General features: G+C 38.0%; 1 protein-coding gene across 2 annotated transcripts in view; it reads left to right on the forward strand.

The window, feature by feature from the left end:
• Positions 1 to 24,380, forward strand: part of cnot3b (CCR4-NOT transcription complex, subunit 3b) — a 38,142-nt gene extending 13,762 nt beyond the window's left edge. For both annotated transcript variants that reach the window (XM_047384142.1, XM_047384144.1), the window contains exons 5-19: positions 2,402 to 2,491; positions 4,612 to 4,740; positions 5,658 to 5,753; positions 8,374 to 8,502; positions 8,629 to 8,719; positions 9,077 to 9,210; positions 10,742 to 10,798; positions 10,972 to 11,896; positions 13,175 to 13,280; positions 13,522 to 13,669; positions 16,403 to 16,493; positions 16,747 to 16,948; positions 19,893 to 20,025; positions 20,264 to 20,389; positions 21,176 to 24,380. In XM_047384142.1, the coding sequence (XP_047240098.1) occupies positions 2,402 to 2,491; positions 4,612 to 4,740; positions 5,658 to 5,753; positions 8,374 to 8,502; positions 8,629 to 8,719; positions 9,077 to 9,210; positions 10,742 to 10,798; positions 10,972 to 11,896; positions 13,175 to 13,280; positions 13,522 to 13,669; positions 16,403 to 16,493; positions 16,747 to 16,948; positions 19,893 to 20,025; positions 20,264 to 20,389; positions 21,176 to 21,274 (2,556 nt within the window). In that variant the 3' untranslated portion in view covers positions 21,275 to 24,380. The remainder of the gene's footprint in view (positions 1 to 2,401; positions 2,492 to 4,611; positions 4,741 to 5,657; positions 5,754 to 8,373; positions 8,503 to 8,628; positions 8,720 to 9,076; positions 9,211 to 10,741; positions 10,799 to 10,971; positions 11,897 to 13,174; positions 13,281 to 13,521; positions 13,670 to 16,402; positions 16,494 to 16,746; positions 16,949 to 19,892; positions 20,026 to 20,263; positions 20,390 to 21,175) is intronic.
• The last annotated feature ends 239 nt before the right edge of the window (positions 24,381 to 24,619 follow it).

Consider the following 24,619-nt stretch of genomic DNA (forward strand, 5'->3'; position numbering starts at 1 on the left):
TTGGATTGCTCCTCCTGAACAAGTGCGGTTCACATGAATGGAAACTTTAAAAACCTCTTGCCGGGTCATTTATCTTGTCAGCTTCCTTCGTATAAATTAGTTTGGTAATTTAAGGGTACCAGGAAAGCACTCAAGCTGCGGAAACATAAGACATGGCTTCAGAGAACAGCCAGCCTCAGTAAACTGGTGCTTCTTTGTTTTTGTTTCCAAATGTCCTGCAAGCTGCACATGCTGGCATACGGAAACTGCAGCACCTCTCTGCTTTCACAGCCACCCACATGTTGTCATAAGTTTTGTCATCACAGATCCAAAAGGTCCTCTCTGGTCATGTGTACCAACAAACAATGTTTGTCAATGATAAAATCCCCACGCAGGCACCAGGATGAAACAATCAGGGCTCTGGGCTCCAACTTAATTACTATTTTCATTAGTCTCACACCAATATTTCTTTTTTATTTTGTGTGTGTGTGTGTGTGTGTGGGAGAGAAGAGAGCACTTATGTGCGGCTGTCATGCTAACAAGGAGGGACGGAAACTGTTCTGGACACTTGTGTCAATACATTGTCTGCTGTTTCTCTTGCTGTCAAGGTCTGTTTTGAATTTTTTTGTGTCCAGTATCAGCAAAGAATGGAAACATTAAATCTTGCAATGGTCAGTAGCTTATTGTTGTTACTGGCCATATTTTGTGCCTTGCAAAAGTATTCACACCCCTTGAATATTTCTCTGTGTAAGGATTGCAAAGAAATAAATATACATGGTTTTCACATTTTTACAAGAAAAGCAACCCCTGTTCATCATGAAGACCAAGGAACAGAGTTGGCGGGTCAGAGTTAAAGCAGTGGAGAGATTTGATGCAGGGTTAGGGTAAACGGCAATATCCCAAGCTTTAGGCACCTCATGTAGCACTGTTCAATCCATCATCAATAGTGGAACAGGCAGAGCCCAACTGCAAGTATACCATCTAAACTGACAGGCTGCACAAGTAGTGGCCACCAAAAGGCCCTTGGTATCTCTAGAGGAGCTGCAGAGATTTACATCTCAGGTAGAAGAAGCTGTCGACTGGACAATAAATTATGCGCTCAACCAATCTGGCCTTTAAAGAAGAAAAGCAAATAAAAAGCCATAAACAGTCACATTTCCGGTTTGTCACAAGTGTTGATGGGCAATATGCACTTATATTAAATCACAACATTTTGTTTTTATTGTGATAATCATAAAAGTGATGATAAAAAGTGACTGCAGACTTTTTGACAACAGGTTGTATGATTGTGACTGCAGGTCGCTGTAGTGAAAGTCCTACCATCACAAATACAAACATCACAAATAAAAAAAAAATAAAAAAACGTATGGTTATTTAACAGGATTCTTCAGGATATCAGCTGCATTACGTAGTGTAATTTCTATCGCTAAACAGCACAAAATAACTGCATATAATCACATTTTTTAAAGACATTGATATTTATTGCTGCTGTCATAAAATCAACAGTGGAAAAGAGAGTAACAGCAGCTATCCCAACAATAGATGTGGGTTTGTTTGTAGAGTCTATAAGTGTCATTGTAAATCTGAATTCTTATTGCGATAATTTTCCATCCCTAGCCAAAAGCCATGTAGGGACACCGCAAACATTTGGAAGAAGTAGGTCTGGTCAGTTGAGTCAAAGCATAATCATTAGTTTCAAAAGCCTAGTCAAAGCCCACACGTAAAACCAACAGAAAAAAAATCACAGATGTTCTCTGTCCAATCTGAACTTGAGCTGGTTTAAAAAGAAAATGTTCAACAGTTTCTGTCTCTGCAAAGATAGCATTGCAAACTTAGTGTTTGTTCAACATTTTGAGAACCATGTATCCTTTTCCTCCCTCTTGAAAATTATAAAGCTACTTTTTGTTCGTCAATCATATAAAGTTTACATAAACTGCACAAATGTTTGTGTTTCTAACGTGACAATTGTTTAAGAAATTAAATTGGTATGAAATTACAAATTATTTGCTCTAAAATATATCTTTTTTCTTTTTTCCCCATTAAAATTAATTCTTAGTGTGTTTTCTGTGTGAGCGTGGTATCAAAGAGTCTTAATTTGATTTCAAGCATCAAGCAGATGAGACAGAAACTTATTAACTTGGCTCTGTGAAAACTAGACGACCGTTCGGAGAAGGTTTCGCTGACGCTCACTGTGAGCGGGATGTTTTTGCATTGAATTTCATCTCCTTCAGCTTAAAATATGTGCTATGTAGTCGTTGTCATGAGGACCAAACTCCAAGCGAAGCCTGCGTCAGCTTCAGCCATCCATGACTGTTAAAAGACAAGTCTCTGCATGTGTTATAAAGTTCACTAATATGTTGCATCCTACTCTTCCTCCCTCCACCATTCCTGTGTATCATCTTCTTCCTATATGGACCCGCAGCGCCTACGAGACCAGATTAAGACGTGGGTGGCATCCAACGAGATCAAAGACAAAAGGCAGCTAATAGAGAACCGCAAACTCATAGAAACGGTGAGTAGGAACCGCCAAGAGGGAGGATAATAACTCTCCAATCTTTGTTACAGTGAAAAATACATTTGCTGATCAACACGTGAAAATTGGAAGTATGTAATTCAAGCTTCTTATGTTTTCCTGCATGAACGTTATCAGAGATTTAATGAAATCAGTACTTTCCATGTAAAATTTGATCTTTTATTCTTTTTTTCTGTTTTAGTTGAATGTAATATGCTTATTAAAAACATTTGATTTTTATGTAAAATACAAAGAGGAAAAATAATATTAAAATGTGTTAATGTGTTAATGAGCAAAAATAAAAAACAGATTTTAATCATTTAATAATGAGGAAAACAAGGTTGAACACAATAAAATATAATTTTCATATAGCACCACATTCAACCTTTATGTGAAGATGCCTGACTTCACGTTGTTTTTTTACAGCTGGTACATTCATATACTACATGCTTAAATCCTTCCATATTTTATAAACCCTCCAATGTCACAACATTTTACAAGCAGCTGTTTTTATGGCAACTTCTGTTTTCTGCTTCAGCCCAAATCAAAGTCTCGGAAAGCACAGCAACAAATGAAAGTCATCAGGACACACTGCTGCATATTAAAAACTGGGACTGTTTGTGAAGCTGGAATATTGGATCTGCCTTCTTCTCTGACTTTGTGTTGTAACGCCTAAGCTTGGTTACTTTGACCAATGATTCTGTGAAATGAACCATTTGTCTGATTCTTTGAGAAGCAGAGTGCAGTAAACTAACCGTAGCTTTTGTTGGAGTTAAAGACAGATATTTTTCCACAAATCAGGAAGAAATTAAAGTAGAGCTAATATTGACCTAAATTAACAGGACGACTTCATTTTTAAATCTATAATTTTCCATCTTTGTCATTTGGGGTCTCATGGATTGTTTTCGCTGCCCTCAAGTGGCATAAAAACTCATTACTAAAGGTTTGAGTTCTTAGAGATGCGTTAGAAGGCAAACAAAACAGACATTTGACTTTTTCTTTTGGATCACTCACCACAGTGAGTGATCTGTCTCCATCTAACCCCATCTTCTGCAACTTTTTTTCTCACACCCACTACCTTCATGTCCTCTTTCACTCCATCCATAAATCTTCCTCTAGACCTCCTCCCTGGCAGTTCCAGCCTTAGCATCCTTCTACTGATGTACTCACTCACCCTCCTCTTTACATGTCAAAACCATCTCAGTCTGGCCCCTTTGGCTTTGAAACAGAAATGTTACTACCTCACCTAACATTTTTACATGGATTAAAGATCCAAAAATATGAGTATTATAGCACAGTGAAGTTTGTTAGATAGCCATCGCTGTTTCTTTGGTGTTCCTGCTTTTCCCATCGGGCCTCATTTGCCTTTTAATGATAATTGTTCAGATGAGTTACATGCAAGACACCTGCTTACACACCGAGGGAGGAAAGCAGCTTAGTAAAGCTCCATCTGTCATGTTTGAGTTTTTATTTTTTTTCCAACCCCAAGCTGCTAATTTAGTTTTCTTATGGTTTTGTTGGCTAATATTAAAATACATGCATACATTTGACAGTATTTTTATTATAACGCTGAAAAGAAACCCTTACTGTATGTTCACACATGAACATAAAAAGTTTAAGCTGAGAGGTTTCCCAAAACAAGCTATTTCTACAAGTTTATTGCTAATTTATCTTTACGAATTGCTTTACTTGTACAAAAGTATTGTTTGTACACCAATCAAACTTTGTTTTATATACTGCAGTAGGAGAATCAAATTAGATTTTTGTTACCATCTGCTTTTAATGAGTTTCTTTGCCAGGTTGTGCACGTATCATATTTGTTGTAGTGGCTTAAGAAAAACATGTTCCCCATATTTGAGCAACTATTCTGGTAAGAATTTAAAGCATCCAGTGCCCAGACAAAATGTTGGACCTTATGAAAAATGCATTAAAATCATACAGTATAAATTTACAAAAGGGCTAGTTCAAGGCTTTTCTAATGTACTATAAATAAGGAGAGATTCTGCATCATCAATTAGTGTCACCATCAAAAACAAGCTTCATTACATTTTCTGAGGTGTAATTTTATGTACTTTTTTCCTTTTAGAAATTATAACTTCTCTGTCTTTATTTTCCTGCAGCAAATGGAGCGCTTTAAAATAGTTGAAAGAGAAACCAAGACAAAAGCGTACTCTAAAGAAGGACTTGGCCTCATCCAGAAAGTGGACCCGGCGCAGAAGGAGAAAGAAGAGGTCGGCACGTGGCTAACGGTGAGCTTCCAGATTAAAGGACTGGATCGGTGTGCTTTGTCCTAAAGAGAAAAACAGTTTCCTTTCATTCATTCAAACTATTGAATCCGGATTTTCCACAGTATGTGGATAAATGAAGAACCAGGTATAAAGTTGTATAAGTGTAAATTTTCAGTTTTTACATAATCAGATGAAGGCTGAGTAAAACTTCGCTCACAAGACAACGGTTCTCCCCACAATGTTTCTTAAATATGAGTAAAACATGGAAGTGAAAGTAAGATCTAGAGGAACCAAAACTAAAGAAAATCAAGTGTCTTTGGCACACTGAGCAAATGTAGTAATTAGAACAGAGCAGCTTATTTGTAAAATAAACATTGACTAAATAAACTAATCTTTACGTTGTTGGTATTCTGATTGGATTATTCAATGAATACGTTTCAGTAAGATTCAGAATAAGATTCAGTTTGTTTATCGGACAGAAATATCAGACGTCATGTGCTTCTCAGCTCTCTGTTTTGTAAAATACTATATTAAATGCATTTCACTGAATTGAAAAGTGGAATAAATACCGTTTATACAGTTTACTGTTTTTTTTTTTTCGTAAAACAGGTAAATGTTTATAATTTTCTCTAAATTTTTCCTCATTATAAACATCATCCAACAGTAAGTATTTTTTTAAATAATTGCATAGAAAATTATAATTTCTTTGCAGGTAAAACGAGCCAAAAACTAACAAAATCAAGTAATTTAAATCCACAAAGAGTTTTATAAGCCAATTTTTAAAACGTTGTTGTAAGATTATAGAAATTAAATCATTTAGACTGTAATAATAAACTGAAGAGCAAAAGAAGCCTAAAATTTAAAAACAAATTGCTAGTTATTTTATGTTTTGCTGGAGCTCTGCCCTTGTTTGACCTTTTCCTCTGCTTTTATCTCAGAACACGATAGACACGTTGAACATGCAGGTGGACCAGTTTGAGAGCGAAGTGGAGTCTCTTTCAGTCCAGACGAGAAAAAAGAAAGGAGACAAGGAGGTCAGTCTGCTCTGGTTTCTGAATCATTTATTTCTTTCCCTTTTCATTGCTCTCCCACTGCTGTTAGCTTGTCATCCCCACAGCTCTTCTTCTTTTATCTCACTGTCTCCTTTTTGGCAGAGAGGTCAGATATCGAGCCCTGCTTTCATCTTCTGCCTCTGGCCAACGAGGATAACCTCATTGACCAAGTCTCTCTGACTCCAACTTTCCCTTTAAAGTCCTCTCCAGGGACTTTGTTTATAGAGGACCTACTGATGTGGCAGTGCAGTCATTACACAGAACGTGCATGTTCTGAATTATGAATTAATACGTACATACAATGTCATGGGAGTTTATTTGTCATGATAGTGAAATGAGAAAGTGCGCAGCGGGCATTATATTCCCTGAAGGTCCTTCCTACTTGTTTCTATGCAGAGCGTTTGTACAAAGACAGTTTTGGAAATGAGAATCAGAGGGAGCTGGCCAAAAACATCGGATCAAGTCAACAAGTGTTTGAATACTGATGAGATCTTGTCTTTTAGTGACCAATATCAAGAACAAAAACAACAATTAAATCAAAGGCTTGACTACTGATGGTTCTGGTTGTGACGCCCATTGAAGACACAGTTGGGAATTAAACATCAACGCTTCTGCAGGAAGGGTGTTTGTGCTCCACATCTCCAAAATCCTAACCACACCCTTTAAGCTAGAGGACAATTACGGTCTTCATCTTCATCATAAAATAAGAAGCACATTACCGATTGTCAGTTATGATCAAAGTAAAGTATTTTGCCAGTATGAGCACACCACAGATAACTAAGCATGTTTGCAAAATACGTCTTCACATAATATATTTTTTTTACTTTTACTTCTTGTTGTGATTATTTTATTAATAGTAACCGTAGACATTTTAGAGTATTAAAACACATTGATGAGCTGCACTCAGTGACATAGTTCTGTATTAAAGAAAAGATACTCTGTACTTTATTTAAAACTGCTGCCCTAACAACCTGTAACTTTTAGAAAATGGATATGAGACATTACACACTTAATCTGAATGCCTTCCCTTATTTTGTTGAATGTAAAAAAAAACCTCATCTAATAAGGAACATTAACTTAAAAAGTCCGGTGAGTCTGGAAAATATCCTCTTTTAAACTTTCTGACTGTAAATCTGTCCATTGGAGCTGAGTTTCTGTGACTAAAACAGTGAAATGGTTGAAATAGTTTGGTTTGTAAACATCTTCACCACGTGTCAAATCCCCCTCCAAGAGTGTCCCTCAGCTTTTAGATTTCTCATTGGTCCAAACCACCTGAATTAAATGGCTAAATTGGCTTCACAGCATGTAGCGAAGTTCAGAGATCTGCTGTGACTTAATTATTTGATTCAGGAGAGACATCTAAAAGCTGTAGGACAGCAACCCTAGAGGACTGGAGTTTGAAACCTGTGATTCAAGGTCAGGAAGCCATTTTGTTTTCTAGTTCAACAGCAGATGATTTAATTTTTGCGTTTGAGGATTTTTCAAGGTTGCGTCTCATTTTTTTTTTTTTAGGGTTATGACCCCGTTTTTAAAGCTTAAAGGAAGCATCTCCCTCACTGTGGGTAAATTATTGGTCTCCTGCTGTGTTCAGGTATTTCAGAAAACACAATGTTTGTAGTTTATTTGTACAGTTTTTAACAGATTTATCTATTTCAGTCAGAGAGTTATTTCCTTTGTTAGAAGGTTAAAAGTTCCTTATTGAAACGCTCGGATGTAGTTCTAGTCTGAATTTGACTTCCAGGGTTCCTCTGCATTTTGGAAGAGTCTGGAATTTGATTTGTGTTTCCTGAAAAGGATTCATATGGAAAAATATGAGTATGAAACAAATATGTATTTTCTGTCTTTATTCCTTGTCCCATTGGTCTACAAAACAAGCAAAAACAAACGGACAGATGCAACATTTAAAAAAAATATGTGCATGAAATTGGTAGTGAGCTTTTTTTTTTTTATTAATTCTCAAATAATGTCTGGAAAAAAAAACTGAAACTCTAATTTGAGTCTGGAAAGGATGGAATTTTGACATAAAAAAAATGGTTAAGCAAGTTGAATGAAAATGTGGTGCTGCAGCATTTTTGTTAATGCTTTAGAAAGTTCGGTTTTGCTTATCTCATCCGTAAGCAGCCTAATAACCGTTATCAGTGAGTGTGTTTTACTAATTTCTATTTGGCCAGTTTGTTAGATGCCCACTGGGCCCACGCATTGTGTTCTATCTAAATAGACACTGGGGGCAAATTACAGCAAATAGAAATTTGAGCGTTCTCCAACTTTCAGAGCACATGTGAATTAACAGCACTTAAAGAATGAAATATTGAAATCAAAGTGGTGCTCTGCCTGCGTGCTTTATGAGACATTAGGCTGTAAAGTGCACGTGGCAGTTAATAATGCAGCTTTAAATCACTCAATCACCTTTCTGCATGTTTCACTTGTTAAATTTTAAACTGTTTTTATCCTCAAATGCAGTTTTGTTCCCTGCTGTTGGAGTTAAATTATTAATGCAGCTTTGCATTTGGTTGAATAACATTTTGTTAATAAAATCGTTTTACAGCTAAGGGTATAAAACACTGTGTGATTAAGTTGACATGTTGTTGTTGTTGTCCTACAGAAGCAGGACCGGATCGAGGAACTAAAAAAGTTTATTGAGAAACATCGGTACCACATCCGAATGCTGGAGACAATACTGAGAATGCTGGACAATGACTCGCTGCAGGTCGACTCCATCAGGAAGATCAAGGTTTGTTTGAACCTTTCTTTCTGAGCACAGAGACAGAAACTACACGAATACACAGCTTAAATCCTTGATACTTAAGTAACACTGAATCCAGTGTGTTGATCACTTATATGTGCTTTCTTTCCAAAGGATGATGTTGAGTACTACATAGACTCATCGCAAGATCCAGACTTTGAGGAGAATGATTATATATACGACGACCTCGACCTGGATGAATTTCGTACGTATAGAAAATGCGTACGGAAAAGGCGGGAGTCTTTTGGAACAAGCAGCCATTGGCTAATCCAACATGTCCATGTCTTAATTTTTTTTTTAGTCCTGCAGTAAAGATCTTGCATCTTGAAACCCTTTGAACAAATATTGGCAGTTCTTGCAGTCCGTTAATCAGATCTCTACACATCTGGATGTGTACATATCTGTTGATTACTTGAACCCTTCGATAAGGAATAAATGAAACTAACCATGAGCTGTTTGAGCTGCATTGGTCTTGATCAAACCCTGATCTACAAAACATTCTGTACAAAAGATGCAAGTTTGTGATTGATGCTGAAACCTTCTGTGTCTTTGTTGCTTCCAGCTCAACAACTGCTCGCCACCTCCCCACCAGGACCCTCGCACTTGGATGACGAGATCTTCCAGAACTCCAGCAGCACACCGACCTCCACCACTTCTTCCTCGCCAATCCCTCCTTCACCTGCCACTTGCACTACAGTGAGAAAACATTTTCGTTTTATGATTTTATTTTATGTAAATAATCACTAATTTGTCCTTTTTATTTCTGCTCCTCTTGTTTTGTTTTTTTTTATCCTTCAATATGAGGTTCAACTGTAATCCACCTATTAGTGTAAAGAAACTTGACACCAAAATAATCGCTTAGATTGTCTCGACATTGACCTGAGAAATGGTTTAATGGTAATCATGAAAAATTAAGTCAATTATTACATTTACCTCAAGTCAAGGCACGTCAACATCTAAAATACACGCAGAACATAATTGCCTTTGTTGCTATTGTAAGTGCCTTGCCATCTGCCCTCACTGTTCTGTTGTTTTGCTTTCATATCATCTCTTCCGCTTCTCCACCCTCATTCAGAGTGTAGCTGGAGTAGTTATTATAGGTCTGATATTTAAGTGTAGGAGTTGTGGTATTGTTCACTTCTGATGAGGAGAGGTGTTTTATCTGCAATTAAAAAGAAATGTGAGAGATTTTGTGCGGGATGCAACTATTGCTGCTTAATGTAAACTTCAACCTCGACAGGCTTCTGTAGCTTGCTGCGAGACTGTTTAACACTAACATTGACTTCATAAAATTATCAAGAGAATGTTTCATGCTAAATTACAGTAATCAGAAGTGATTTTAAGTTTTACTTTTTTGGTCACACCAACACTAAAGCATTGCAGGGATTAGATGTTCTACTGTCCAATTATTTAACTAATAAAAAAAAAAACGACCTTTTTAAAGATGTTTTGAAAAATCTGGACGGATTTCGTCTGATAAAGTACTGACCTTAAAATTTGGAAATATGCAGAAATCCTGCAATGGAAAATTCCCTACCTCTCCCTGGGCGGCCCCAAGACACAACGCTGCTTGTTTTGTGTACTCACTCCACCGATTTTCCGACATAGACACACGTATCACTGCTTCACAACCGATACAATATAGCATCTGCATAATACTTTTTTGCTTTGTTGGTAAATAAAACATTAATTCTGAAAGTTCTTTTCTTCAGTGAAAGTAACTAAACCAGCAACCGATCCTCTGAATCTGCAGGTATCGGTCTTCTTAGCCAGTTAATATATTTTTGAATGTGCTCCCTCTTTCAAAAGACTTACACTGATCACATTTTAACAGTATTTAAGTAAACTGTTCATAGATTTTTGTAATGGAACCAACAAAATGTTGAATTGGAACAAACAACTGAGATCTCAGTATTTCTTCATTTTCTGTTTGTATAATCACCTAAAATCTAGATTTTTACATAGATTTACATTCTGATTTCATTTGATAAAGTCAAATAGATTTATTTGCATTTGGACTGTTAAAGGCAATGCTGTAATATAATTAATTCAACTTCTTTCAAAGATGTTAGTTGTTCTGATAAATGTTCTAAGATGTAAAATAATAAAAACTTTCAAGAGATTTAGAAATGTATTTTTGTTATTTTTTTTACCTTGCATCATTTGTGGTGCAGCTTGTTTCTGATGTCGTTGCTACTTTGAAACCTGATTTTGATGCATTTTCTAGGAGAACTCAGAAGATGACAAGAAGAGGGGACGTTCGACAGACAGTGAAGTCAGTCAGGTTGGTGTAAAAACACTAAAACCTTAGTGTAGACCACTGTAGTGATTGCTTTGGCTTTTTGATGAAGTGAAGTCCTGTAATCAGTATTAATAATTTGCAAGTCTTATATTAAATTTACTCTGTAGCAGAATTGACAATCAAATAATCAAACTGATCTTTTTGTTTTTTTCCAGTCTCCAGTGAAGAATGGGAATCCCTCCTCGTCATTATCTTCTTCCTCCTCTTCTTCCTCTTCGTCTTCTTCCGCCTCGGGGCTCACCTCATCCTCGCTGGTCTCTGTTGTGGGTGGAGGTATTGGCAGCTCTGGAGGCAGTCATCATAGCACTGTGGGGGGTCCTTTCTCCAACACTTCAGCTGGCAGCTACAGCAACGCCACGCAGCAGCCACCTCACCCTTCGGTGCAGCAGCAGCAGGCCAAAAACTCGGCGAGCTCTTCAGCTCCCATCTCCATCTCCAGCACCTCCACCAACAGCTTTAGCGCCTCCTTGGCGTCCTCACCACCCAGCACACAGGGGCTCCTCACTTCAAACTCCCAGCCCCAGTCGCAGTCTGGTTTTACGGCAGTCTCCAACAGCCTTGACCTCAGTTTGGGGCCCTCTCTGGGCAAAGGCTCCATCTCCACCAGCTCCGGCCTGTCAGGGATGCCGGCATCCCTGAGTACCATGGTGGGCCTTCTATCAAGCTCCACACCAGCTCCCTACGCTCAGGCGGCTGCCTCGGGCACAGGCAGCTCAGGCTTACCGGGCTCTCTCGGCGGCGTCAACACCACAACGACCAGCAGTGGGGGAGCGGGCACCATTGGTAGCAGCAGCATCGCAGTCGGCGGGCCGACATCCTCACTAGGAGGCATGCTTGGCACATCCCCTGTATTGGGCAGTGTCGGATCTGGGATTCTGGGTTTGGGTTCAGGTCAATCAGGGGTGCAGGGGTCTTCCTTAGGGTCTCAGAGCCCCGTTGGAAGCTTGGCTCTTGGAAGCGGAATAGGAGTTATCGGAAGCAATGGAGGCAGCTCAGGATCAGGAGGAAGTGGAGTTGGAGGAGGAAGCTCATCCCTGTCCATTCGACCGCCGAGCCAACAGAAGCAGAATGGTAGCACCAGTGAGTATCTGATCTCCACCCAGGTCCATTCATCCATGTGCAGATATTTATGGAAAAAATAAATAAACACATTTAGAAGCTCAGGACTCGGAGTCTCTCTAAGTAGCAGAAATGTTTACTGCTGCTACTCATGACCTTTTTAAATAGCCTTTCAAATAAAATGTAAAATAATCTATACTATTTTTTTTCCTCCAGAAGAAATGTATTTACTTTTTTTGTATAATAAATGTTTTCCCATACCACAAAATAAAATGTACAGATATTTGCACATTCAAATATGGATTTTATGTACAGACCCCTTCAATAAATTGTTTAAAAAAAAGTAATGCAACACTATATATAGAATATATAATTACACACACAGACTAAAGTCTTTACTTCTGTTATGATGATGTTCCGCTTACAGCTACTGAAAACACAAAATTTAAGACTAGAGCAATAAAAAAAATTATTTTAATACAGTGGGCTTAAGGTATGTTTAAAATCTGCTTAAAGTTTATTTTAAATTTGTACTTCTGATAAATGAGCCTCCTTGGAATTTTTATGATGAATACAACTGTATAAAGTGCCTCCAGCTTGATTTAAAGTTATTTTTGTTGTATTTACAAAATAAATTAGTTTTGAATATGACAACGGTGAACTGGAAATGGACAAATATTTGCCTCAGTGAAATGCCTCAATTAAAATATGAAAAGGAAAACCAACATTTTCAAGTAACTTAAAAATTAACTATTATTCATGAGTTTTTGGTTTAAAGTTAAAATGTCTACGAATTAATTTTTCAGCTGCACAAAATTTGCCCGTTAACATACGCAGGCACAGTGCTGATTAAACTAGCACCTAAACGGAGGGAAAACATAGTTTGTCTAACCTCAGTGTCATTAAAACAAAACCTATAATACATTTTGAAAATTGGGATAGAGGTGTAGTTTGTGCATACCCTCTCGCTTTCTCTGTTAAAAACCACAACAGGCATCAGAAAATGTTAGTTTCAAGTGACCTCCGTCCCACAGTCCTGCCTAAGCGCTAGTACAAAGCAAGGCACATGTCATTGGAGGCGCCAGAAAGAACTGCACACAGGGTTGCTCTGACACCAGCAGGACCAAAAAATCTAGGTCACCAAACTCTAATTCTCATCAAAATATATTTGACCTTACCTAATATTGAATTTGTTGTCTTTCAGTGATCATTTGTGAAGTTTTCTAACTTTTTTTTTTTTTTTTGATTTATTTGTTTTGATGCAGAGTTCATTTTGACTGTTTGCTCCATCTTAAACAGGTCACAGTGCCCTGGTAGCAGATAGCACAACAGACTCTGCCCTCAACAGTGCCACCCAATCCCAAAGCAGCCAATCCTCAACTTTGACCTCCACAGCCAATCAGCTGTAAGTTGAAAGTATTCAATCAGAAACAGGGAAACAAGTTTGACTCTTATTTTCTCCTCCATTATATATCCTAAATTTTGGGATTTTTTTTATTCCTTTTGTTTTTTTTTTGTTTCGTCTTTTGTATGTATTGTTTATTATAAAATGTTTGCCTGAACTTTGAACCCTTATTCAGCATATGTTGCTGTATGTGAAATGTATAAATTTGATGTTTGAGTACATCACTGTTCCTCCTTGCCAGTAAGGAAACTGGTCCCAGTTTTCTTGGCCCCATGGGTTTGTCGTCCACCTCCCCGTCCCCGGCTTCATACAGTGAGGCTAAAACAACGAGCGGTGGAAGCCTTCAGAACGGGCCGCTGTCCTACTCCCAGTCATCCGAAAGCATCAAGGTGAGAAAACGGCATCACACTGAAACAAACCTCTTCCATGCAGTTTGGTCATGGTGGGATAATAAAGGTGTGTTTTATAAACGATGCTCTCAGTCATTAACAGGACTTCCTCTCATGCATTCAACCATACAGCTCATCTTCTCCTTTTCCTTTTCCCTGCTGACCCCTGAGATGAAGCACCAAATTAGTTCTGTTAATTAATGCATCATGTAATTGCATTGGGTATTGCTTGGCCAAATTTCCAATTTAAAAATTAACTTTTTTGATAGTTTTTTTTTTTTTTTTTTTATAATCAGACTTGCATGCATATAGTGCCTTGCAAAAGCATTTACACTGCTCAAACTACTTGTATTTTATTCAGGATTTTATAGGACAAACCAGCACAAGTAGTGCATAGTTCTGACATTGGATTTCAATAAAAATGTAGATCTAGATCCAGTCTAACACATGTAATTGCTTTGGTGAAAACATGTTTGCTTTAACCTTAGCTTCATGTTTAGGGTTGTTGTCCTGCTAGAAGGTGAACCTCCGCCCCACTCAAGTCTTTTTCTGTCTCCACAAGGTTTTCTCCCAAGATCGTCCTCTATTTAACGGCATTCAGATTGCCATCATCTCTGATTAGCCTTTAGGTTAATGTGCACCATCGGTTTTCTGCAGCCCATATCGTTTTTGTCTCATCTGACTAGAGCACCTTTTTCCACGTCTTTGCTGTGTCTGCTACATGGCTTGTGGCACACTATAGAGAGAAATTATTGGGCTTTCTTTTGGCATTTCAGCTGTCTTGCCACTCTTCCATAAATGCATTATTTGTGGAGAGCATATCAGACAGTTATCCTGTCAACAAATTCTCCCAATTGAGCTCTGCAGCATTTCCGGATTTACCATGGATCTCTGATTAATGCTTTCTTTGCCCAGTCTGTCCGTTTAGACAGTCATGTTTTGGTCCATTTTGCCGTTGGGCCATACTCTTCATTTTAGAATGATGGGATATTTTATATCCAAACCTTGATTTGAAGTTCTCCACAACTTTCTCCCTGACCTGTCTGCTGTGTTCCTCGATCTTAATGATGCTTTAATTAATGTTCTCTAATCAACCTCTCAGGCCTTTATAGAACAGCTGTATTTGCACAGAGGTTGCCTTTGTTTACTTATTAGCTGAGTTTTTATAGTTATTGTTTGAGGGGATTTTTATCAGGGGTAAAAGAGTAAAGGGGCCTGAAAACAAATGGCAACTAAACTTCCTAGATAATTTGTAAAGAAAAATAAAAAATAATAATTTTTTTCCACTTCACAATTATGCAACTCTTTGTGTTGGCCAGTAGAACTACAGCATAATGCAGTTTGTCGTTGTAATGTGAAAGATTTTAAGGGATATGAATAATTTTGCAATGCGGTGCATTTTCAAAGTGGCCTTGATCGATCGTCTTTGGGTTTTCTAAAAGTCTTCTAAAGCTTTTCTGGGATCTTTTGGGACTTTTTACTAGCAGGTTGCCACAAACAGTATTTCCTTTTTGTTTTATGTAAACCCACCAGGTATCATTCTAACCCAAATTTATATCTGACAACTGTTTTATTGCCACCAAGCTGCTAACTTTGGTAGTATTTATATATAGAATTTGTAAAATTGAAACAGCCTTCGACATAAGATGCAAGGTGTACGACATATCTTTAAGTTAAAAAGTCTATGAAGTATTGTGTCTTGATATATCTCTGTATAGCACTGATTTATTCTTGGCTTTATTTAAGTATTGTTGTGTCCAACCTCTTCAATAAAACGTAGTTGTTGAACTACAAAGCCTAAATGTTAAGGCCAAATATAGAAAATGAAGTACACCTTTTTCACATCAATAGAGAACATGTTGGAGAGGGAAAGTAGCATCCGGGTACTGATAACGCACTTGAATTGATCACCATCAGGCATCGGCAATGACCAATCGCTATCAGAATGGCGATAAGAACGTCTCCAAGCAACTGCCTGAACACATCCTTGGTTGGTTCTTCTACTCTAAGAATATTTTACAAGAGAAAAACAAATGGTTATCAGTCTACCCAGAAGTTGACATCTCAGCAAATTCAGCCACAGGTCAGAGCATGAAATGCTCGGAGAAATTGTGAAAGACCCCAAAACTCCACCTCAGACTTCAAAAGCCTCAGTTTATCTACAGTTAATAAAGGACAGTTAGATAGACTTAACAATGCATGATGTCTGGAACCGTTGCTAGGAGAAAACTTTTGTCCTTCCTAAAAGAACAACTTCAGGTTGGCGAAGTTTCATGTTGATAAGCTGTAACACTTCTGGAACAATGTCCTTTGGGCAAACCTTTAGGAATATCAGAACAAACACCTGGTACCAACTGTTATGCATGGTGGTGAGGGGCTGATAAGGGCTTGCTTTGCAGCCACAGGGCATGGATTGCAGTGTCTTCAATTTTGTGTTATAAAATAATAGATGTCAAGGACATATAAAAACATCCTCAAAATCTTTCCAAAAAGAGTTCTTTTTTTCTTTTGTCCTTGATTTCTTGTGTTGAAATCACCCCATGTACCTGGAGGAGTGATGGAACAGAAGTTGCAACAACAAAAAATAAAGTCCAAAAAGTAAAATAACGTATTTCCTTGACAACATGATCCGTGAAGCGGGAACTCTCGTTCCTCCTCTAAGAACGATGCAGCAACTCTGCACATGCATTCAGGATAATCCATTTTCCCATGAGTGTCCTTGTCTGTCCTCAGCCCCAGGAGCCTCTGAGCAGGTCCATGGCCGAGCGAGCAGCGCCCAGCTCAGGGACTGAGGGAGATGTGTCCTCCCTGCACCTCACTTCAGGTAGGATTCACACCAACCTATGCTGTAATGAGGGCAGAGAGGGGGTTACCACGGAGCAGAAATAGAAATGCAGCAGATTTAGTGGAACTAAATGTCATCTCCCTTCCCACTCTCAGCCTTTTCTGAACAAAGACTTCAGCTGATATAATCATCCCTGACTGAACTTTATTTCTTGTTGTCTCTCCTCCCTCTGCATCGTCTCTTCCCTTCACCTCAACCATTTCATTCCCTGATTCTTCCTCTCTCTTCTCAGACATCTTCCCAAGCAGCACTACGGCCCCGTCGGGGCCCCCGTCAGCACCTCAGTCCTCCCTGTCAGAAGTCAGCATCCTCCCGTCACTGGGTGTCTGTCCACTGGGGCCGGTTCCCCTTTCCAAAGACCAGCTCTACAAACAGGCCATGCAGGAGGCGGCGTGGACGCACATGCCCCACCCGTCTGACTCGGAGAGAATCAGGTGCAGTAAAATTCTCACAGTTCTTATCATTCATTAAAATTATTGTAAAATGTTCGGTGAAAGCACAGAAAGACATCTGTAAAAAATATTTAAGATCCTCTAATGAATGCACCTTGCGTTAGCATTTTATTTAATGTCTGAAAGGGATTCCAATTACTGCACCAAAGAATAACAATTTATAAATGTTGGTAAAAGGACAGAATGTTTCTAAGCTTTTTTTGGGCACAAAAAGGAAAGCCCTACCATGGGACTTTTTGCCCTCAGCAACCAGCCTTTGTCCTGGGCGCTAGGTGGCTAAGTTGGTAGAGCAGGCACGACATGAAGAGCGCATCATCCTTGACACAGTTGTTCGGGGTTCGATTCCCAGTCTCGGGCCATTTGATGCCAGTCTCCCCGTTCTCTCTACATCCTGTTCTAGCTGTTCATTAAAGGTCATTAATACCCAAAAAAAAATTGTATAATAAGATTTCATTATGCCCCTTGATCAGGAGTCATAATACGTCATTTAACATGAACGTTTACCTGTCTAAAGGGGAAACGAGGTCACAATCAATTGAAATGGGATGTAATGTAAAGGCTGTAGAAAGTAGTATCTCAAGTCGATTGAGGATTTGAATTGTCAATTATCTCTGTATTTTATCAAAATACTTTACCATAATCATTTAAATGTATTTGTGTTGGTAGTACATGGGTATGAAATAGTTTTGTTACAAGTATGAAAAGGAAGTAGATTGGAGGCGAAACTAAACTTATTGATGCCGGGGACGATATGGGGTAACAATGTGTTTGCAAGCTTTAACCAGCAGTAAATAAACAGGGTAGCAAGTTTCCGACCAGAATTAATTTTGATGGATTATTGAGCTGTTGGGAAGATCCAGGATGTCATGTGAGCGTTTCCCGAGCTTTAACGCTTTTATTGAATGTTATAAACAAAATTGTAGCTTCCTGTATTTGTCAAAGAAAAATGTTAATATCCAGTAGAAATATTTCAAACCTGCAGTTGTTGAATAAGAGCACATTTTCGTCACCACTGGAAAACGGAACTCGAAACGAAGGTTTTGTGTTTTGTTTTGTTTTTTTTGACTATTTTAAAGGTGGTTGAAAGTCTCCAATAAAATTCTTTACAAAAGTTGTCATAAATGATAAACAAAGCTCTTAAATAAACAAACATTGCTTAATAGTTCAGAAAATAATGAATAAGGATATTTTTACTTTGTTTTTTTCTTTTTTTTTTAAACACAGCAATAATCAAAACTCATTTACATTTCTGGATATCATATTGGTTCAAAGAAAGAAATGTACGTTTTGTCAAAATTCGGCTGTGAACTGAAGTCTACAGGTACAATCTAACACTGAAACAAATGTTTAGGCTTTAATCTCTAAAGAAAGATGAAACATCTTCATTTTTGAGTTCTTATCTTTTTTTTTTCTTGTGATGTCACGTTTTACAGGAAGGTCAGATTCAGTTGATTTCCATGCAAGAAAAGCAGTTTAGACACTTTTATCAGCAGTGCTTTTCATATTTTCTAAAGCTCTGATGTTCTCAGTAATGAAGCACAGCTGCACAGATCCATGGCAGCCATCGTCAGAAGCCAGTTTACTGCTGCTGTATCTGCAGCCCACACAGCTACAATTGACATTTAAATCGAAACACTCGACAGCTTTTGCAACACTACCTGTTGTCTTAATGTCGCAGCAGAAAAATGCTTCCATCTCTTTCTGTTTCCTGACTCTGATTCACTTCCAAACAAACATGCGGTTAGGTTTTTGCTCACAGCCACAGCGATAATTTCTGCTGTTTGATTTTAAGAGCTCACATTAGTCAGATATTCTGAGTGCTACTGCTTTAAAGTTTATAATGTGGTGATTGTTGTTTTTCACAGCACACAGGATCTAAAGATGCAGAATTTGGCTTAAAATGCACTGAGTGAGTTTATTATGAATCAGTGAAGGCAAACTTTAGTGGTGTGGAGTCAATCTTGTTCATGTTGAGCCTGAACTCTATGATGGTGTTTTTATTTCCCAGATAATTTATATTATTTGTCTTTTTTAAAAATCGAAGTTTTCAATCTTTTAAAACGCACCCTTATGGTGTCACTGCTGTTGTGTAACTACTGGCAAAAAAAAAGTCTGGATATTCTAAATCTTCCTTCAAATTAACTTCTATTAGAATTTGTCTATTTTTAAGTTTTTAACAAGCAAGAAACAAAACCGAACTACTACAATAATCTAAAGAAAAGGTAAAGTAATATATGAAATATATGAAAACTGTTTTTTTTTACTGTTATTATACTAATATACATGCAAACCATTTCTCTTCTGGTTTAATAACATAACTTGAGTTAAAATAAATATACAAGTGCACGATTTATTTAAATGTTTCAATAATTTATAGCATATACAATACAGTAATGAAATGTGTTTGGTATTTATTTTTTTTTTATCATTATTGTATAGACCTGTGTTGCAAGTCATCAGACTGGGTCTGGGGAGTCACCACTGTTAGACCCAAACGCTTGAATGGTTAACCTGTTCAGCAGGTAAACTGCAGACCAATCACCTCTGTTTGACAAGCCGAAGCAACAGTTTGTTGTTTTCTGATGGACTGCAGCACAGGAAATATGACATAATTGAATTAATCCAAAAACAATTATGTATATTTTTTTCATATAATAGTTTTTAATTATTGATTTAGGAAGTTAATTAAGTGTTTTAATACGACAATAAGATAATAAGACATTCAAAAAACGTTATACTGTTTTCATCTTAATTTTGATTTATTTAATTTTGATTTATTTTGTCACTTTGCCCTTTTTATTTGTGAGTTTTGATAAGATTTTAATCTGAATTGGTAAATGGGTCCATAAATATGTATCATCTGTTAAAACATGATCATCTTTCCTCTCTTGTTAGATTAAATATATGTATTATGATAACGTTCTAGGCAGTACCTCATGAGGAACCCCTGCCCCACCCAATCTTTCCACCACCAGATGCCACCACCTCATTCCGACACTGTAGAGTTTTACCAGAGGCTTTCCACGGAAACGTTGTTCTTCATCTTTTACTACCTAGAGGTAATCCTATATTCTAATTAAGACTTTTTAATTTTTATTTGATTTATACTTTATTTAGCCAAGAAAAAACTGAGATTCCAACTTTTTCAAAAAATACCCGGACAAGAGAGTTAAATGTCTTTCCAACTTTCAGTGCAGACATTTGTTTAACATCAGAGAAACTGGGTTATCTGATGGTAAACACTATAAACACAGCAGCCTTTCCTTTTATTTTCCTCTTCACGTCTCCTCTGTGCAGGGCACTAAGGCCCAGTATCTGGCAGCCAAGGCCCTGAAGAAGCAGTCGTGGAGGTTCCACACAAAGTACATGATGTGGTTTCAGAGGCACGAAGAGCCCAAGACCATCACTGATGAGTATGAGCAGGTCAGTATGGATTTACAGTCCCCTACAGTTAAATACACAACATCCACACGGTCAGAAAACTTTCCAAGACCAGAACCAGCAAGTTGAAGGAATTTGGAGACCAAAAAGAGACGAATCTGATTCATCTAAATTTTACCAAATTAAAGCGTGAGCTTTCAGATTAGTTACACCCTGGGATCTATAGATTTTACACAACTCCTGCACAGTCTGGAAAACTTTGGAAAAGAATGGAACTGGATTTTAGTATTTTTCCAGTCTGAATATGAAAAAGAAAATTTCCTGACTTTAGTTCACATATCATGGCCTAAAATAGTTTCCTTGCAACATCTATCAATCTAACGATTTATTCATTCATCTCTCCACCTATCCATGCATCAGTTTGTCCATCATCCATTCATCTATCTAAACACTTAGTCACTTTTCCATCATATGTCAGTCATTTCATCAGTCACCCATCTATCTCTCCATCAAGCAGCCAACCTGTCCTCCTGTCCAGCCTTTGATATGGTCTCTAATTTTTGCAGATTTCATAATTGATGGCTGACCAGTCTAGAAAAATCTGTCATAAACTGATATTAATGTTTTGTATTTATATTTTAAAATGTTAGCATAAGCAAAATTGTATCTGGAAAAGTATTGATTCAGGGGTTTTGACAGTTTTGACTTCAGTTAAGAGAAAAGATGTAAATAAAAATTGGAAGTGTGCTAAGGACCCCTCTCTGGGGTACACTGCAATTCATATATTTTTCCCAATATTTCATAAATGTTTTTTTTATTTTATTTAAGGGAACATACATTTATTTCGACTATGAGAAGTGGGGCCAGCGGAAAAAAGAGGGCTTCACATTTGAGTACCGGTACCTAGAGGACCGAGACCTCCAGTGACGTGCACAGACACCGACGAAGGGACAGACAACCAAACGAATGAAGATCTGCCTGCTGACATTCCTGGATTTGACCAGGGCTCTCTGGGGGAAAGGATACCGGAGGGTCAGAGTAGGGGTGAGGAAGGGGGGATGGCCAGGTTTGCAAGCGCACATTTGAAACCCCCTTCCTTCCACCTGACCCTCCAACCCTGCCTTACCATCCTCACACTGATCGTGACAATTCCTCCCACCCTGTCATCTCCTTCCCTCCATCCCCCCCCACCCCTCCTCATAGTTTTATTTGCATCCTTTATCAGCAACCAGGCATGAAAAGTCTTGGTAATTAGAGAATTATTTCTTCCTCTTATGCTGGCTTTACATTTTTTCAGTCCCATGAGGACCAAAAAGATTTGGTGAATCACCCACAGAACAGGCTAAATACCCTTTAAAAACAAGCCGGGAAGTCACCTACATGTGCTGCAACAGATTTCTGGCCTGCAGTTACACAGCAGGGTGAGAATGTTGAACGTATCGCAACAAGAAACTGTTTCTGCCTCTTTTTCCACAAAAATTTTGATTTTGGGTCATTAAAAAAAAAAAAAAAACTCCTTACCCTCACTGTTAGATGATTGCAGAGGTTCATACTTCTTTCATTTGTACTGAAAATGTTAGATTTTGTCATTCCACCCTGCTGCTCCTTCGAGTGTTTCTCGCTTCAACAACCTGCCTTCACCTTTCCGTTAACATCCGACGTGGGTAACTGTTTGTCGTAGGTGGCACCACAGGCCTCGCTCAACTCTGTTGTGTTGCTTTTAAAAGCCCAAAGAGCATTTTTGTTAAGGTCCAAATTTATCCTGCCCAGCTTTACTTTTCCGTCAGGCCTGTGGTGGAGGAGGGTGACAAACAGCCAGAGAGGCGCTGGTAGTAGCCGACTCTTACCTGGTGGGCAGCGTTATGTCACACTCAGCAAACGGTTTTACAGAAATAGAATCTAACTTCAGGTCGCTTTCCTCTGGCGGTATCTGTTTATCTAGACAGTTCTTCACACCAACATGGAGGAGGTGAATCAAAACGGAGAGAAAATATTGTCCTTGATACACTTGTTTCATTGTCTATAACCTTAAAAGCAAACAAATCCTGACAAAAACATTCAGAAAGGAGTATGTTGGTGTACAGATGTGGATTTCATTCACCTTCACTGTGGTGGCTGTAGGCAGAGGCAGAGAGATCTGCCTGCTGCAACTAAATAAAGCATCGGCAAAAACACAGTGCAAAACAATTACAGAAACGTTTTTCATCAGATCTAAAAAGGTCCTTCAAATACAACAGAACTGAATAGTTTCCCATCTTCAAAATCTCACAATTAATGCAGATAAAATGAAATGTAAATGATCCAGGAACACAAACTAATGGACCAGAGCTGCCAAGGCAAATTTTTACCTTCCAAAACGTTTGATAATGAGACATAAACTAAGATGTAAGCTTTTTTTACACATCTGAAGAAGTAAGAGTCTCAGGTCACTTCTCTGCTCTTTGTCTTTTGCAGCTTTTTATTAACTTGTATTTGTTGTGAGATTTTAAGGTGCAGTCCTTCACTTTTGTTGTATTTACAGTGCACTTCTTTATCTGTATTTGCCATAAATCTGCAGCTCATTTGAAGGTTTAAAAGCATTAGAGTAGCAGTTGCAGCATATTTTTCAGGTTGCTGCACGCTGAGCTCTGTAGTTCACCTTAAAGGTTTCAGGAGGACATATTCTACTAAACCAGCAGTTTAGGTGATCAACAGCAGCATATCCTGGATTTTCTGGTGAAGTCAAAATCTTCAGTATTTTGTAATGAGTCCTAATTGGGAAATTTGTGAGTGAAGAGCCAAACCAGACCTTTCATCTTCGCAGAAACATTCGTGTGATTGTTTTCTGCTTCCTGATGATTTAAAACGGCAAAAACTAAAACTGTAAGCTTGATTAGATTCAGCCAGAGTCAGATTAAAAGAGGTGATGCTTCAACATAAAAAGCTCCAGGTGCAATGAGTGTTGCAGGTGTTGGATGCTACCAGCAGCCAGATTTGTTATGCTCATACAAGCTCAGCTTCCTTCTTTCCTTCATCCTCCTCCTCCTCTCTGTGCCAAGGAGCACAAACACCAGCACTGCGGCCCACTCCTCCTCTGTCCTGCAGGTCTCTGCTTCATGTTTACACTCTGATCGATCTAATTAAATTCCCAGTTAACTCACACAGACATGATACATCCCATGTACCATCCTAGACACACTGACCACAGGCTCGTTTTGTCAGGTCCACATAATTCCCTCTTCTTTCCTTCTCTCTGTCAGACTGCTCTCCTCCTCCTCCTTTTCTTCATGCCAGGTAGATATTTCCTTTATTTCTCAGGAAGTATTCAATTGACCATTTTATGAGGAAATGTTTCAGCCAGCACAACAAGCGAGCAACCTTTCAGCAGCAATTCGTACTTTTAATTTTGGCCTCATGTGAGAAGTGTTTGCCTGTATTCGTACTCGACAGCGGCCCTTTTCATTTCACAAAATTTTTTATTTATTTTTTTTTTTATATATAAAATGAAAAATAAATATTCTCCAATGTTTGGAGCAGCTGCTGAAAGAGAAACCATCTTTATATTTTGTATTTGTTGTGGAAGATTGTATATTACTTTTTTTTGGGTTTTTTTTCCAGAAGTGAGGAAATCATTTTAAAAAAACGAGAGAACAGAGATCCGCGTTCTTTTTAAAGATCAGTTACTTCTCCACAGGAGTTTGGGTTGTTTTTAAAGCCAACCACAAAGTCGAGACGCAAAACCCAACATGTATTCACTTGACTGACAGTCCTGCTTTTAGCCCTTTTTGTTTACTGATTTTTGACAAGTGGACGGGACGAGATGTCGAGCTCAAATGTGAATCTCTTTCTGCTCCTTGTCAAAAGTGTTGAACAGACTCTCATTCTTTAAACCTCTTCTTTTTGTTTCGTTCATTTATTTTCTGTTTGTTGTTGTTGTTGTTGTCGTCAGACAGCATGGAATTATGACACTTGCAAAGTGGCGCTGAAAAAAATTAAATAACATAACCATGATAAAAGGATTGTAAAATATTAATAAAGAGTTACTTTTCAGAAATTTGTCTGTTCTTTGTTTTGTTTTTGTTTTGTTTTTTTCCCGAAAATGGAAACAATACAGCTAGAGGTTCCCACAGTGACCAGAAAAAGTGGCAGGAAGAACAGTTGCATCTCATTGGAAAAAAAAAAATAATTTCTTTCAGTAACTCAATTCAAAAAGTATAACTCAGATTCATTACATATTTTTAAATATCTATTTTAGTTTTGATGATTGGGTTACAGGTAATGGAACACCCCAAA

This window comes from Girardinichthys multiradiatus, chromosome 13 (genome assembly GCF_021462225.1).
Source record: "Girardinichthys multiradiatus isolate DD_20200921_A chromosome 13, DD_fGirMul_XY1, whole genome shotgun sequence".
In the NCBI taxonomy this organism is placed as follows: domain Eukaryota; kingdom Metazoa; phylum Chordata; class Actinopteri; order Cyprinodontiformes; family Goodeidae; genus Girardinichthys; species Girardinichthys multiradiatus.